Below are 13,747 nucleotides of genomic sequence, written 5' to 3'. Positions count from 1 at the left end.
ATGCGAGACTGTGTTTTGTATATATAAGAAAATACAAGGAAAACAACATTTTATTCCTTTTGCTCATTTGATTAAAATTGTGGAAGTTTTTTTTATTTAACAAAACCTTGCTGTGTAAATGTGCTTGACTGTGGGAAAAACGTGTGTTTACCTAATGTTCCTTCATTACATGTATATTTTTAAAATTAGAATTAAACTACAGAGTTGCAAAATATTAAAAATTTAAACAGCAAACTATATCCATTATCATACACTAACCTTGAATGCTGCAGCCTTTAGATCTCTGTACATTTTTTAAGCCATACATAACTTTGAAACTCAACTTGTAGATTTTAAAACAGTCACTATCATTCATCTTTCCTTAGAAGGGCAAAGAAAGTCCCAAACTCAACTCCAGCAGTTTGCTCCAGAGACGACACGTGAACATAAGACGAAGGCTTGGTTAGTTTTTTTCTGAGTTCTGAATTACAGTCGAAATGAAATGTTTTTCCAAAATGTCTTTGTCCAGGTTTCTACCTGCAAAAGACAACAAAGAAACATGAGTGGTGATGTGAAAAGGAAGGTGCACAAACACAGATCTAAATAAAGCACGGTAGGCAGTCAAATGAATCTTTCAAATGAATCTCACAGCCCTAATAATGTGTAACAAAAGCCTGAAAAGCAAAAAGAAAACTCAAATAAAAATCAATATTTCCTTATATTTGGTAATATACAGTGGGGCAAAAAAGGCTTGTAATTTTCATCATAGGTTTATTGCAACGATGTGAGACAAAATGGGGGAAAAAAATCCAGAGAAATCACATTGTCTGATTTTTACAGAATTTATTTGTAAATTATGGTGGAAAACACTTTTTTATATACCCTTTGTTGGAAATGACAGCAGTCAAACGTTTTCTGTAAGTCTTCACAATATTTTAATCAACTTGCTGATATTTTGGTCCATTCCTCCATGCAGATCTCCTCTAGAGCAGTGATGGTTTGGGGCAGTCGCTGGGCAACCCAGACTTTAAACTCCCTCCAAAAATATTCTATGGGGTTGAGATCTGGAGACTGGCTAGGCCACTCCAGGACCTTAAAATGCTTCTTATGAATCTATCTCCAGCAAACTATACCAGAACTATACTTAGTGAGTAAGATTAGCATCATGGTGGGGAGTTTAGTGACAGCTGAATCTGAGTTCAGAGTTTTAATAAAGTCAGGAGGTGCAGACAGGTGTGTATCTGTAGGCACGCACCTATAAAAATCATCCGGTTGATCCGTTGGTTCTCTTCCCACAGTTGAGGAGTGTCATTGAGCTCGTACAGCTCATTCACCCCCTGCAGCATCACCTGTCGGTCTTTACCTGCAAATGATACTATGCCCTGAAAACAAAAGTCACATGTGAAGCATTTGACTGAACAATAGACTAGACTGGTGGTCACTGAGAGCACTGGGGAACTTTAGTGATCTTGTGTACCTTTAAGCGAATGACAGTCATGGGTTCCTTTTCTGTGTTGAGGAATTTCTTTTCCCAAAGAAGATCCTTAAAAGTGAAAAAACAAAATTTATTCTTTAAGTCATTTATTAAGCTAGAGCTTATTAGTAAAGGAAACAGAAACAGTAAGAAAAAGAATCCTTACTTGGATAAAGGCATTGAGGGAATCTTCTGAAAGATCTCCCGCCACCTCAAACATCACAGTTAAAATACTCTGCAGGAGTAAAACAATTTACATCAACTCTTGATGCCACTTGATTTGGAAATTTAGAATATACAGCTTTTAAGTTTCAACTCACGTAAATAAAAATAGCATAGAGCTTTTGCTTTGTAAGTTAACAGCACAAAAATGCACAAATCATTACATCTCCTCCGGCATGTTTAATAACTATGACAGTTTTAGCTGTGATCTGTTACTTTTTTCCTTTAAAAATTAAAATATTATTGACAAATATTATATTTGGGCACAATAAGCGATCTTTAAAATATATATATATATTGCTGTTGCTGCTTCTTCTTACTTTTTTAAACATGTAAAGACCATCATAGTCAACCAGCTGAAGCTTGTAGCATCTGAGATGCAGCCTTTATTTCTTCAAATTGTGTAATCTGACTTGAGTTTGAACTTGCAAAGATCTCAATTCCAAAAAAAGTTTGTGATATTTCTGCTTATTAATAATTTATACAGTACAATGGTGGACCTCAGATTTTAGGCAGTGATTATATATGTAGACCTAATAAAATTATTTTCCACGAATCAAGAGCTGCTGCTCTGTGGAGGCTCATAAAATACAACTTAAAAATATAATCGTTTGATCAATTTTTTATTAGACAATGCTGCCTCTTTGAAATAACAATCACTTGATAAGAGGGTTCTTTTGTGTCTTCTGTAAGTTGGCACGAGTTGAATTTCACACAGATTAATAACAAATAGAAAAGCATGTTAACAGGCACCCATGACTTCAGCAATGGATGCGTCAAACGCCACGACTCTACGTGGCTGCGGAAACCCGGCAACCAAATCCCAGATCAAGTAACAACAACATCCTCACTTCCTCACATTAAAAGGGGCACTTGGCAGATATTTGGGGGGTCGTGTTTAAGTGTGAAGGTTACACACTTCCTTGTCATTTGGTATAACAACAGACAAACAGCATTCTCATTTACATGAAAAGAGATGATGTGAGGGTGGAGAATGGGGCAGGGAGTCTGAGGAACAGTAGGGCTTCATGCGGGAAATACAACTTGAGAGAAAACAGACAACAATGCCGATATTTACCCGCACAAATAACCCTCGTCTCTCCTCATCCTGTGATAAAAACTGAAAACAGTATGAGGCCGAGCAGCTGCAGGGAAGCATCTCAGCTGATGATGCCAGATAGAAATGATAGTATCTAATTCTTCCTAGAAGAACACGTTTTTGGAATCGATTTACTCATGGACATGGCCAGTCTGATACCTTGAGTTTAGAGAATGAGAATACACAAACGGTGCATTTACAAGTGTTTTGCCTGAGGACATTTGGACATGTGGCAGCACTTGAAATCAAATGACCAATCAGACTAAAACACCGAGCCTTCAGTACAGCCTCAGAATGTGCACGACTCTGGTTGGTCTATCCGGTCAATTTAAGTGTAGAAAGGTTCAGCGTGTGAGTTGTGCATGACCCAGATTAGCTCCGATTGTAATTCAACCAAAAACATCAAACGCCTCATTCTAAACAAAAGAAAAAAGCAAAGCAGGCTGGGAGTTTTCATCACAGTGTCACAGCCTGAGGTAATGCAAGGCTCGGGGTTAGCCTGAGGAAATTGAATCCTCCTTTATCCCGAAGGAAACGATGTGTTGAAAAAAATTAGCAAACAAAACAAGAAAAGCCCTGAGAGGTGAACAAAAGATTAGATTCAGTCCAAACCTTGTCGAGATGAGGTCTTGTGGGTTTCACGAGCTGGAGCTTCTCAGCAAGTCTTTCATGAGAGAAATAACAAAGATGAAGATTTTTAGCTTTAATTCACAGACTTTAAAACAAGCATTGCTATTATCTAATAGGATGCAATTAACACAATTTTAAAAAGTCATACATTTAGACTCAAATTTGATTTTTTTATGGACTTTTAGCTTAATTGAATAAAGGATGTGCACATTACTATGCAATAAAATCCAACATCCAGAGTTTTAACCATCCTCTACTTTATTTAGATTTAGTTAATTTCAACCAATCAAATCAGAAAAAAACAAAGAACACAAACTAAAGAAAAAAAATACTCAGATAAATCAGACTTTGGGAAAAAAAAAAAAAAACTTTGGATAATCAATGGTGACTTAATTGGAACATTTAAAAAAAGTGAATGTAAAAAACTATATATATATATATATATAGTGGGTAAGGCAAACTTGTAAATGATGGTATATAATTATTTTTGATCATAAACAGCCATATTTGTACCTATGTATACAATACATGACACATTGCATCAATAAAGTGTGACGTTAGTCAAAAATAGTCAAAGTAAATACATAAAAAAAGTGGGATGAAGCGAACTTATACAGTTGCAGGACAAAATGTGTGAACCCTTTGGAATTATTTGGTCTATTCATACACTGAACACATGATTGTCTTCAATTAAAAACATAAATACCTATTGTGATTTAAGCAGGAAATCCTTTCCTCCATTGTTGTTATTAAGATTAGATTTAAAAAAAAATCATGTGTTTATTTCATACAGAAATGACTCCCAAAGGGTTCACATACTTTCTTTTGCAACTATATAAAATCACCTTCAAAATGTTTGACTTAACCATTTTACATATTTTTTGCATAATCATTTTCTGGTTCATAACTTCTAATTAAAGGCCTGCTCTGACCATCTTTTAAACTATTGTAAAAGTGCTCCCAGTGGTATTTTAATTATGATTATACTGTTTTTCCTCAAAATGAAAGAATCTGTGTGGTTTTCTAGAACATAGAGTCTGCAGATTGGCACAAGTTGATTAGAATTTTGTCTGAGTTGTCAGCAGGACTGCACTAAAAAATCCTGCCCCTACTCCCCATCATTAATCTGTTTACATGCTCTCCTGCTAGCTTATAGCCCTTCACACCCCAAACCTTGCAACAACAAAAAAAAAGCGAGAGCAGTATTGGAGCTATTCAGGCATGGAATTTTGAGCCAGATTCCAACTCAGACGAGGAAAGCAAAGACGTTACATTGATCTAAATGTCCACAAGTGAATGCATCTGAATGGAGCAAAGCAGAGAACTTGTGGCCTGCCAATTGTAGCTTTTACGTCACAGCTTTTTTAAGCTGCATTTTTTCCATCTGCTCCTGGATCACAACAACTTGAATAATGAAATACTCAGAGATGCGAGATTAGGCATAATTTTCTTTATACAAGTCCTCCATAATCAGGAAAAGGCCTTAGCGACATGTTAAAACACAATTTTCTTTAAAGTCATCAAATACATTACATTATTCTAGAAACCACAGGTAAAGTATGGAGCGACTTATTGTCATCAGAATTATTTTATCCGTCAAAACGATTACAACATTTTTGATCTATGCAGTTGGTTCTTTGGACAATCTGCTAAGGGACATTTCAGAATTTGTTCTAATTAGTCTCAGTTTTCTGTGATTAAGAGTTCTTTGATATGTCATATCATATTTCTGCAGTCTATTAAAGCAGTTGAGACTGTACCAACACCTGTACTATCAGTACAAATGGCTGATAGTTCAAATAATATAAGTTCAAATAATGTCTGAATAGCTACCAGTTAAAAAAACTGGAATGAATACTACTAATAATGGTATAAAAAAATCATACCAAGCACCAAATAGTTATATTTTTTCTAAACTTTAGAAATGAGCCAAATTATGCTTGAATAAACCAGCTAAAGAGATCACCTGCAGCTAAAGTGAGGGGAGAGAAAGGCTCCTTTTTACTGTGATACAGGATGAACTGAAAAAAAGATTGGATAAAGGCGTAACAGAGAATCGCAGTGAAGCAGTCATGTTTCAAGATGCTACTTACTAAAATCTACAAATCTTTAGTCCTGATCTTTACTTCTGATCATATTCCATTTGGTTTTCATAATTTCAAGGTTACTCCAAAGGTAGTTCACTTCCACAAAGAGCTTAAACTTTTTAATGACATTTTCTTGACAACAAAAACAGTTTTCGTCTTTGTGTTTGATCTCATGGTTTTTGTCTGTGCTTAATGACACAACTCTAAACGGACTTGCAAAGGTTTTAGAAATGACAATTAAGTCCTACAGGACACCCACCAACCCCGCAAACAAACTATGACCCGTAGTCCCCCGCTTCTCCCTGACCCCACAAGAGGCTAAATGTTGCGTCCAGCTGCTTGAGCCCCGCGTGCTGTTAGTGCCACACAGGCAGAGCAGCGGGGGGCGTCTTCAAACAGCCAGCGTGGGTCTCAGGGGAGGAGGGGCCGAGGCTCTAAAGACAGGGAAAGGAGCTATCTGTTGGGACAAGGGGGAACTCCTCGGGAGCCGGTGGACACACACGGCTTTAATCCTCTGCAGCTGGTCGTGAGACATTGACTCGGGGCGAGAGCTTTAACGCGGCGGCCAGTTCATTCTCATGAGGGGATGAACGCGGGTTCCATTCTGCGGGGGGATACTGCGATGACCGTCCCTTTGGTGTAACAGAGGGATGCTCAATAAAGGAGCTGGTTAATTAGTGTGAAACCTGACAGCAGCTTTAGAGAGCTGGGTGTGCACATAGTCATGACAAAAGCAACCCACGGAGGCTGAATTAGGGGTTAAATCCTTCACTTTCAAACTTTAAAAAAAAAAAAAAAAAAAAAAAAAAACTCTGTATACACTCAGAATGTTGTGCATTAGTGCTAAAAAATGTGGTTTATTCTAAAGACATTTACAGCAACCAATCTTTCTAAAGTTGCTGCAAAAGTTTAGTTTAATCCTAAGAAGCCTGTTAGACATTTTGAAATTGTGTTTTTGTTGTTTCTAAGATGCTCATGCGGCATTTTTCTGATGATGGATGACATATAAAGAGTTAAAATAGCATGTTTGAGCATTTCTTTATTCAAATCAATATGAATCAGGAACAGACGAATAAAGTTTTCAGTTTGAAAAAAAGAGCTTTTTTGTGATGGCTGGACACGCCACAAGGTTCCTGCATCGAGCTCTCAGAAACGGAAAAGGGGGTCGGGGTTGCTACATGCCAACGACCTCGCCATAGACAGTATATAGAGCAGGGATGGGCAAACTTTCCTACTCGTGTGCCACAAAGGGTTCAAAAATTTGATAGCGGGACCGGACCTGGAGCTGATTCGTGGCATGTTTTGGTAATTCTCCGTGTAAAAGAAAGAAATAACACAGGATCTGGACAAAAATATGCCTTAATTTTGATTGATAAAGTAATTTAAAACAGATTTCAAAACTTATTTTTTCTCATTTTAGTGCCATTTTCCCCAATGGGTTGATGTCATTCAAGAAAAGCTCAAACTCAGGGAAATGCTGTGTTCATGGGGTGTTGGAATAATCAGCAAAATGACTTTCCGACTCGGAAATCACACATGAATATCTGGAATACAACAAATCTTCAAACACTACATGAATGCAGGCTAACTTTCTGTGCTAAAACAAAGGTGAATTTATTTGTAGTGTGCCATCTGTAGGAAGCCAACTGAACTACAGGGAAAATAAAACATTATTAAGGGTAATCAAAATAAATTATTCCAGTTTAAACAGTTTAAAAGGGCGCGAGCCATAGTTTGCCCACCCCTGATATAGTGTTCCAAATAGGAAGTACCCGCTGGTCCGAGAAAGCTAAAATCCCAAGATTTCTATTGAAAAATAAGCAGGTATTGTCAGAATAACCATTCATGATCTGGGACCTCTTTTTAATATGTTCTTGGTAGCTGAATTTTTTTTTTTTTTTATGATATATTTGCAAGTTATAAACTGACCAATCAGATGCCTCGGTAAAAGCATGTGGTGCCTGCTGGCCCCACCTCCAACGTTTGATTGACAGATTCTCCCCTAGCATACTTTCAGTGGAAGGGGTGTGGCTTTCCAACAAGCTCGCTCCTGGTTAGTGAGTGTGGTTGCCATAGAAATGATGATTCAGACCAATCACTTGTAACTAACGCCGTCTGATTCCAAAATGGCGACATCCGTAAGGTGGAAAAATGGTGACTGAAGAGACTTCAGATTGTTGGAACCTGAGGCAAGCCATTCCAGAGTTAATAATACAGCATCTATAGCTCCTCCCACTGCCGCTCTGCAGAAACTATGTCCAAGAAAACAGCACAGGTTTTTAGGATTTTAGCTAAAAATGGAAGGATCCTAATTAAAAGACTACTGGGAATGCTTTTAAAATAGATCAAAAGATGATCAAAGTAGATAATTGTTACCAAATTGAAAATCTAATACAAAAAAACAAAAACAAAAATGTGAGTGTTTCCTTTATTTTAAGTGGCGTGAAACAATCCTTCACAAATCCATTAAAAAAATCAAGCAACTTACTTTGCTCCGTCCTCGATGTCAAAGGAATGCAGGTCCAGCACTTCAGAGAGATCCACCCTGCATAGGGGGTTCACGTTATTTACTTTCTGCTTAGTTTGGAGTCCAACCACCCCCCAGAGACAGAAAATCAAACAAAATATCTCAACTTTTTGCCACAAACTAACATCACCCAGGCGGAATGTTTTGGCAATGTTTTTTCAATTAACCCCTCGCTGCACGCCCTTTCATCTGCTCACCCAGGTCTGAACTCTGCAGGAGACCACGGAGGAGCCCAAACACACCCACCGCTTTGTGCTGGGCCCCCTCGATGACACCCCATATGCTAACATGGCGAGTGCACATACATTAGGATGCGCGCACATGGGCTGGAAAAAAAGCTGGGGGTCAGAGAGCAAAGACTTTGGTAACTGAATCCCGGTGCAGCTCTGGTGTTTACTTAGAGCACAGCAGTTTATGTTTGTGTGCGTGAAGAGCTTCATCTTTGGCACAAAGATCTGAGGAGGAATTACACTGAGCACAGCAGGGTTCCCGGGCCACAGAAAAGCCATTTAACCTGATCTCACGAAAAGATTATTAGTTTTCTATTTGAAAGCAGGAACTTACCTTGATCTCTGGGTTTCTAGGATTTTGACGAGACCATTTATAGACCTAAAATGAGAGAGGAATTGGGGGATACTTTTCAATCTGCAGATTTGAGAATGGGTGGACAATGAGTGATGCTGACCTGACAGCATCTCTGACTTGATTTAGTTCCTCCTCAGCCACTAGGTCAGTCTTATTGATTATAGTCAAGTCAGCAACAGCAATCTGTCTGAGAAAGAAAATCAACGAAACACTGTAAATATGTAAAGTTTTTGAGATAAGCACATAAAAAACACTCAATTTAATGGGTGGTCGTCGTACATGGAGCAAACTAAACTCAAATGGGAGCTGAGAACTGTTTAGCTTAGAGGTGAAAAGACAAACAAAGAATGCAAAGGGTTGGCTCCCCCCATGGCGGTATATTTGTTTAGCAGCAGAACCGCACATCTGCTGGGAGACGCCGACTGGGAGACACATGATCAAATGGAGGGAATGTCAACAACAAGCTATGGCACCTGGGGAGGTGGACAACAAAACGGTAAGGAAAGAGTTTTGGAGGCACTTTTTCTTTCATGTTTTTTTGCACAACATAAAAAAAAGGAAAAGTACCTTGCTGCCTCATTGATGAATCCCTCCGCCTTCTCCTCCATTAGTTGCTATAAACGAATGAGAAACAAAGTGAAAAGAGGAAATTCTGACATGAAATAAAAGAAAAAAATAGTTTTTTAGATGACAACTGAAACCCCAAGAGATGCATTTCCATTTTCTTTGTCTGTGTGGGATGATGCCTTTTTCCAAAACCGTTTAATGTCTAATAACAGAACGGACAGGATGTGTTAATCTAGATCCTGACCTCCTCGTTGACAAAATGACACGTATCTGTCACTGACCAGCTCAACACAGCTTTGTCAGACGGCCAAAAACATATTAAAGTTTAAGAGAATGATCAGTGGATGCTCTGCTCCGGGGGAAAAAAAAATGTCTTTCAAAAGCCGAGAGGCCAAATGTAGAATGGATTCGTCTTTGGACGGATGGATATTTGACGAGATAGATGAGAGCAGAGGCAGGTGAGTGGATGCGACAGTCCAATTACAGTGGTCACATCTCCGGTATCAATTACTCCATCACAGTGAGTTATATCCACTCCTCTCTCTGTCAGGATTCCCCTTCATCTTGCCTGTCTGTACTCTGAAGAGAGAACAGCACGGGGGCCATGAAGTGTGTCACTTTGCTGAACATGACACTTCTAAATTAGAGCCCATTATCCAAGTGTCACTTGTCCTGTTCCTTTTTGGTAGCACAGCGAGGCCAAGATGATCAGGAGGGGAACACGAAATAGCTCGGAAATACTTTTAAGGTAAAATCACAATTTCAGTTTAGATTTTTAAACGATGTGACTCCATAATCAATTTTGTTTGATTTGTCATTCTCAGTATTTGACCAGCAAGACTCAATAAATGAATTAGTGAATTTTACTTTGACTATGTAACTGTTTTGGGTCAGTTTCATTTACGCACCTGTAGCCCAAACTTGGCATCGATGACAGTGACGATACCTAAAGAAGGACAAACATTAATGGATAAAAGGAATTGCATACATTTATTAAAAATCTGTGATATTTTTTTCCCAATTTGCTCATCTGCTATTCTTATTTGAAGATATAAGCCACAATTTCCAATGTAAAGCAGATTTTACAAAGTCATACAAACGAACTTTACTGCATAATCTAAAAATGAACCAAATTTTAAGTAAATCTATATTAAATAAGCACTAGTGTCCATCAGGTATGTCTGAAGTCTGTGAGGTTGAAATATTTTGTATTACAGTGACCAGTTAAAAACCCACTCCAATTAAAATTGTGTGTTTAACATGTTATTGTGGAATTTTTCTGAGGATGCAGGACAAAAATTAAGCTTAAAATAGCATTTCTATCCATTTTTTAGCCAGTTTTTATCCCTTTCAGGATCATGGGGGTGCCAGAGCCTAACCCACTTCTGAGCAAAGGCCGGATAAGGATATGACCCTGGACAGCTCGCCAGTACGTCACAGGGCCACAATCACACACTCATAGACACTCACATTCACACCTAAGGGCAATTTAGAGAAACCTATTAACCTATGAAGCATGTTCTAAGATGGTAGGAGGAAGCCGGACAGGGACAACATGTACATTTCCACACAGAACGGTCCCCCCGTTGATGATTTTGTTTCAGGTTCCCCAGCCGGGACTTGAACCATGAGCTTCTTGCTGTGAGGTAAGAGTGCTAACCACTGCACCACTGTCCGAAGTACCACAGATTAAAATATAATCGGAGTGGGTCTTTAAATGAACAAACTAGCTATGAAGCAGAAGAAAAAGGCTGTTTTGGAACATTTAACATACCGTCCAAATAAATATCACTGCCAAGCTCTGCATCAACCCAAAACATGGAAGCCACCGATCCTGGAAAAATGTCAAAGCATTAAAATAAAACAAATACATGAATAATAAAATATCATTGCAAGAAACCAAATGTGCATTAAAACATTTAACTAATCAAACTAGCCTGTTTGTTTTTTGCCATTTCTTCAAAGATAACAGCTAAAAACAACCATAGATTGTGCTTTTTTCTCCAGGTGTTTAGGTTTTCTCATTTTCTTATTTTGCGCAGTTCTGGTAAATATTGAACAATACTCACAGTTAAACGACATGAAAAGGTTTTACTTGACATCTGCTTTATATGATCTAGGGTGCAGCAATTCCCATAAATTTGTGTTTTTGACATCTATCAAATGAGTTTTGCTTTTTTCATCCCCAAGAGGACCAAAGGTACATAAAAAGTTTTATTTCTCTATGTTTTCTTAGACCATTTGATTTGTTTCTGTTTTTCCTCTGGACACAGCTGCTGCTATTATTAATTTTTATTACGCATCCCCCTGTTGCCATGCCATCCACGGCTTGTACCACATAATGCCCTTTGGTCAAGCTGTCAAACAGGAGTAAGAAAGCATCGTAAATATTTGATGGCTGTGTAATGAAAACAGTTTTTGAGTGGCATGTTTCACAGGAATCCTCCAATCCTTTTCCTGAATGGAAGCACCAAAATTCCCCTGTGGCGTTTGTGATTGTCAGCTCTGCCAGAGCCAATGACAGGCCTGTCCTGGTCGATAACGAGCCCGTGACGCGGGACTCAGGGGGAGGACGGCAGTTTAAGTGAGGACACGCTCTATTGGACTGACTGGGAGGGTGAGTGGCGAGCCTGTACTCAGGCCTCCGTCTCCTGACACCTTCTTCTTATCCACACATTCCTCTCTATGCATTGCTTCCTTGTTATTAGTTCAATATTAAATACTTGATAAAATGTTTCCGTCTCAGTTAGCCAAAAGATCCCCAATAAGCAGGGGTTTAAAATGACTATTTGACCAAATGAAACAGGGATGAGTCTCCCTTGCTTGACTGTGCTATATGGATGAAGCCCATCTAAACTAAATGTATACCATTGTATATTTCATCACAGATTCCCATTTAATTATTTAAACTAAAACTTTTTATAGGTAGCTCCAAACTGTTTTTTTCCCCTTTTAACAAATCTGACCAATAAACCCCTGACGTCAAAAACTGCAGGAGAAATGTTTCTTTTTGTAGAGTTTTTGCCCAGTTTTCTTTACATTTTTGATGCAAAAAGTTCATTTTAATTCTCATAATATTGTCTTGAATGCCTCTTTGCTAATTAAAAGATGTAATGGCAAATTGGTCAAGAGGGACTTGTTAATATAGGTTTACTTTACCTAAGATGAGAAAAAGAAAACCTTTTTTGTAATTATACCATTAAAAATGACAATAAAAGTTATTTTCCAGTGAATTCTAATATACAGAGAATGGATATTTTGAGTTGAATCCGTGTTAAAAATATCACTTAAGGTTTATAAAAATAGATGACTTTTAGATGGCATTAGATTAGATTAAATTAGATTAGAAATGGTTTATTTCAAGCAATCAAAGCAAGAGTAATGCATAAACAATCAACAGAGGTTTACATCCTTACAAAGTCATGTCAAGCACAGAAGAATTAGGCATCAAATTATAGATTATAGAAAAGGGAGTGGGAGGAAACAAATGTACGTATATAATCCCTCTATCATACCATTAAATCAAGCAGCTTTGCAAATCGTTTTTATAACAAGCCTGAATGATGAGAACTTTAGGGTCACTTTTAGGGGGAAAAAACTAACACATGTTGGAGAACAGAGTTGAACTTTTCAAGATTCAAGTTAAAATTGACACGGTTGAAATGCAAAAACTTTTTTGTAAATGTTTGACATTGTGACACGTGACCTTAGTTGTTTTCAGAGTTGCTTGTGCAACATCAACAGGTTCCATCAACTTCACTGACCCCTCCAGCAACTTCTCATGCACTGATTATTTATTTAAGGTCTGGAGATGCCAGTTGCTGAGGCATACTCATCGACACCACCACATTTGTTCTCTTACAGTTGTTTCTAGCTGGACAAATACAGTCTAATGCTCCAAATGTATTTCTCCTTATGAACTATAATTTGAAGGATAGTCTTATAAGTTATTATACTAGGAAACACCATGTATGAGAAAACATAAAAAAATGTTGTAAAAAATACATTTCTGAAATATGAAGTAGGACAAAATAGTTTACTGTAATGTAGAAAAAACAATGTTTATTTTGAAAAAAGCAATTTGTTTTTTTTACATTTATTTTTGTCATTTTTCCTTTCATGCTTAGTTATTCGTACTTTTTTTAAATTAATCTTTAATTCAAGTGAGTTTCCATCAGTTTTTGTGCTGGTTTCACGTAAATACGTGAGAATAAGATACGCTTTTTTTAAGGATTTTGGATTTTGATTTTCTCACAATTTCTCAAATACCTATTTATAGGTTAAAAACAATAAGAAAAAAAATCTAGAAGATTTTATATATTTTTAAATAAATATATCATGCTTCATTTTGCTTATACCTTACCTGGATCAGCAAGCCCTGTAGTTTCTAACAGAATATAATCAAACTTTCCTTTTTTCTCCATCAGGTTTTCAATGGCCTTAAGGCCATTATCCCTAAGAAAAAAAAAATCAAAATACAAAGAGAATTGTACTTAACATGAAACCACAAACACAGAGTATCAATCGGTTTTTCTACTAATTTATGCAAAATGTCTAACTTTTTTTGTTGTTCTGAA

At 37.4% G+C, this 13,747-nt stretch overlaps 1 protein-coding gene across 1 annotated transcript in view; it reads right to left on the bottom strand.

Moving 5' to 3' along the window:
* Positions 1 to 24: 24 nt before the first annotated feature.
* The window catches only part of cbwd (COBW domain containing), a 15,370-nt gene continuing 1,647 nt past the window's right edge, over positions 25 to 13,747 (bottom strand). The window contains exons 5-16 of the mRNA XM_024275708.2: positions 13,534 to 13,625; positions 10,945 to 11,004; positions 10,079 to 10,116; positions 9,171 to 9,217; positions 8,704 to 8,790; positions 8,583 to 8,627; positions 7,980 to 8,036; positions 3,387 to 3,438; positions 1,620 to 1,688; positions 1,457 to 1,522; positions 1,235 to 1,361; positions 25 to 516 (exon numbers count right to left, since the gene is read on the bottom strand). Coding sequence (XP_024131476.1) covers positions 443 to 516; positions 1,235 to 1,361; positions 1,457 to 1,522; positions 1,620 to 1,688; positions 3,387 to 3,438; positions 7,980 to 8,036; positions 8,583 to 8,627; positions 8,704 to 8,790; positions 9,171 to 9,217; positions 10,079 to 10,116; positions 10,945 to 11,004; positions 13,534 to 13,625 — 814 coding nt within the window. The 3' untranslated portion in view covers positions 25 to 442. The remainder of the gene's footprint in view (positions 517 to 1,234; positions 1,362 to 1,456; positions 1,523 to 1,619; positions 1,689 to 3,386; positions 3,439 to 7,979; positions 8,037 to 8,582; positions 8,628 to 8,703; positions 8,791 to 9,170; positions 9,218 to 10,078; positions 10,117 to 10,944; positions 11,005 to 13,533; positions 13,626 to 13,747) is intronic.

Source organism: Oryzias melastigma, linkage group LG9 (assembly GCF_002922805.2).
Source record: "Oryzias melastigma strain HK-1 linkage group LG9, ASM292280v2, whole genome shotgun sequence".
NCBI classification, from domain to species: Eukaryota; Metazoa; Chordata; class Actinopteri; order Beloniformes; family Adrianichthyidae; genus Oryzias; species Oryzias melastigma.
The sequence above is the reverse complement of the archived record's forward strand: the minus strand, read 5'-3'. Positions and strand labels throughout refer to the sequence as shown.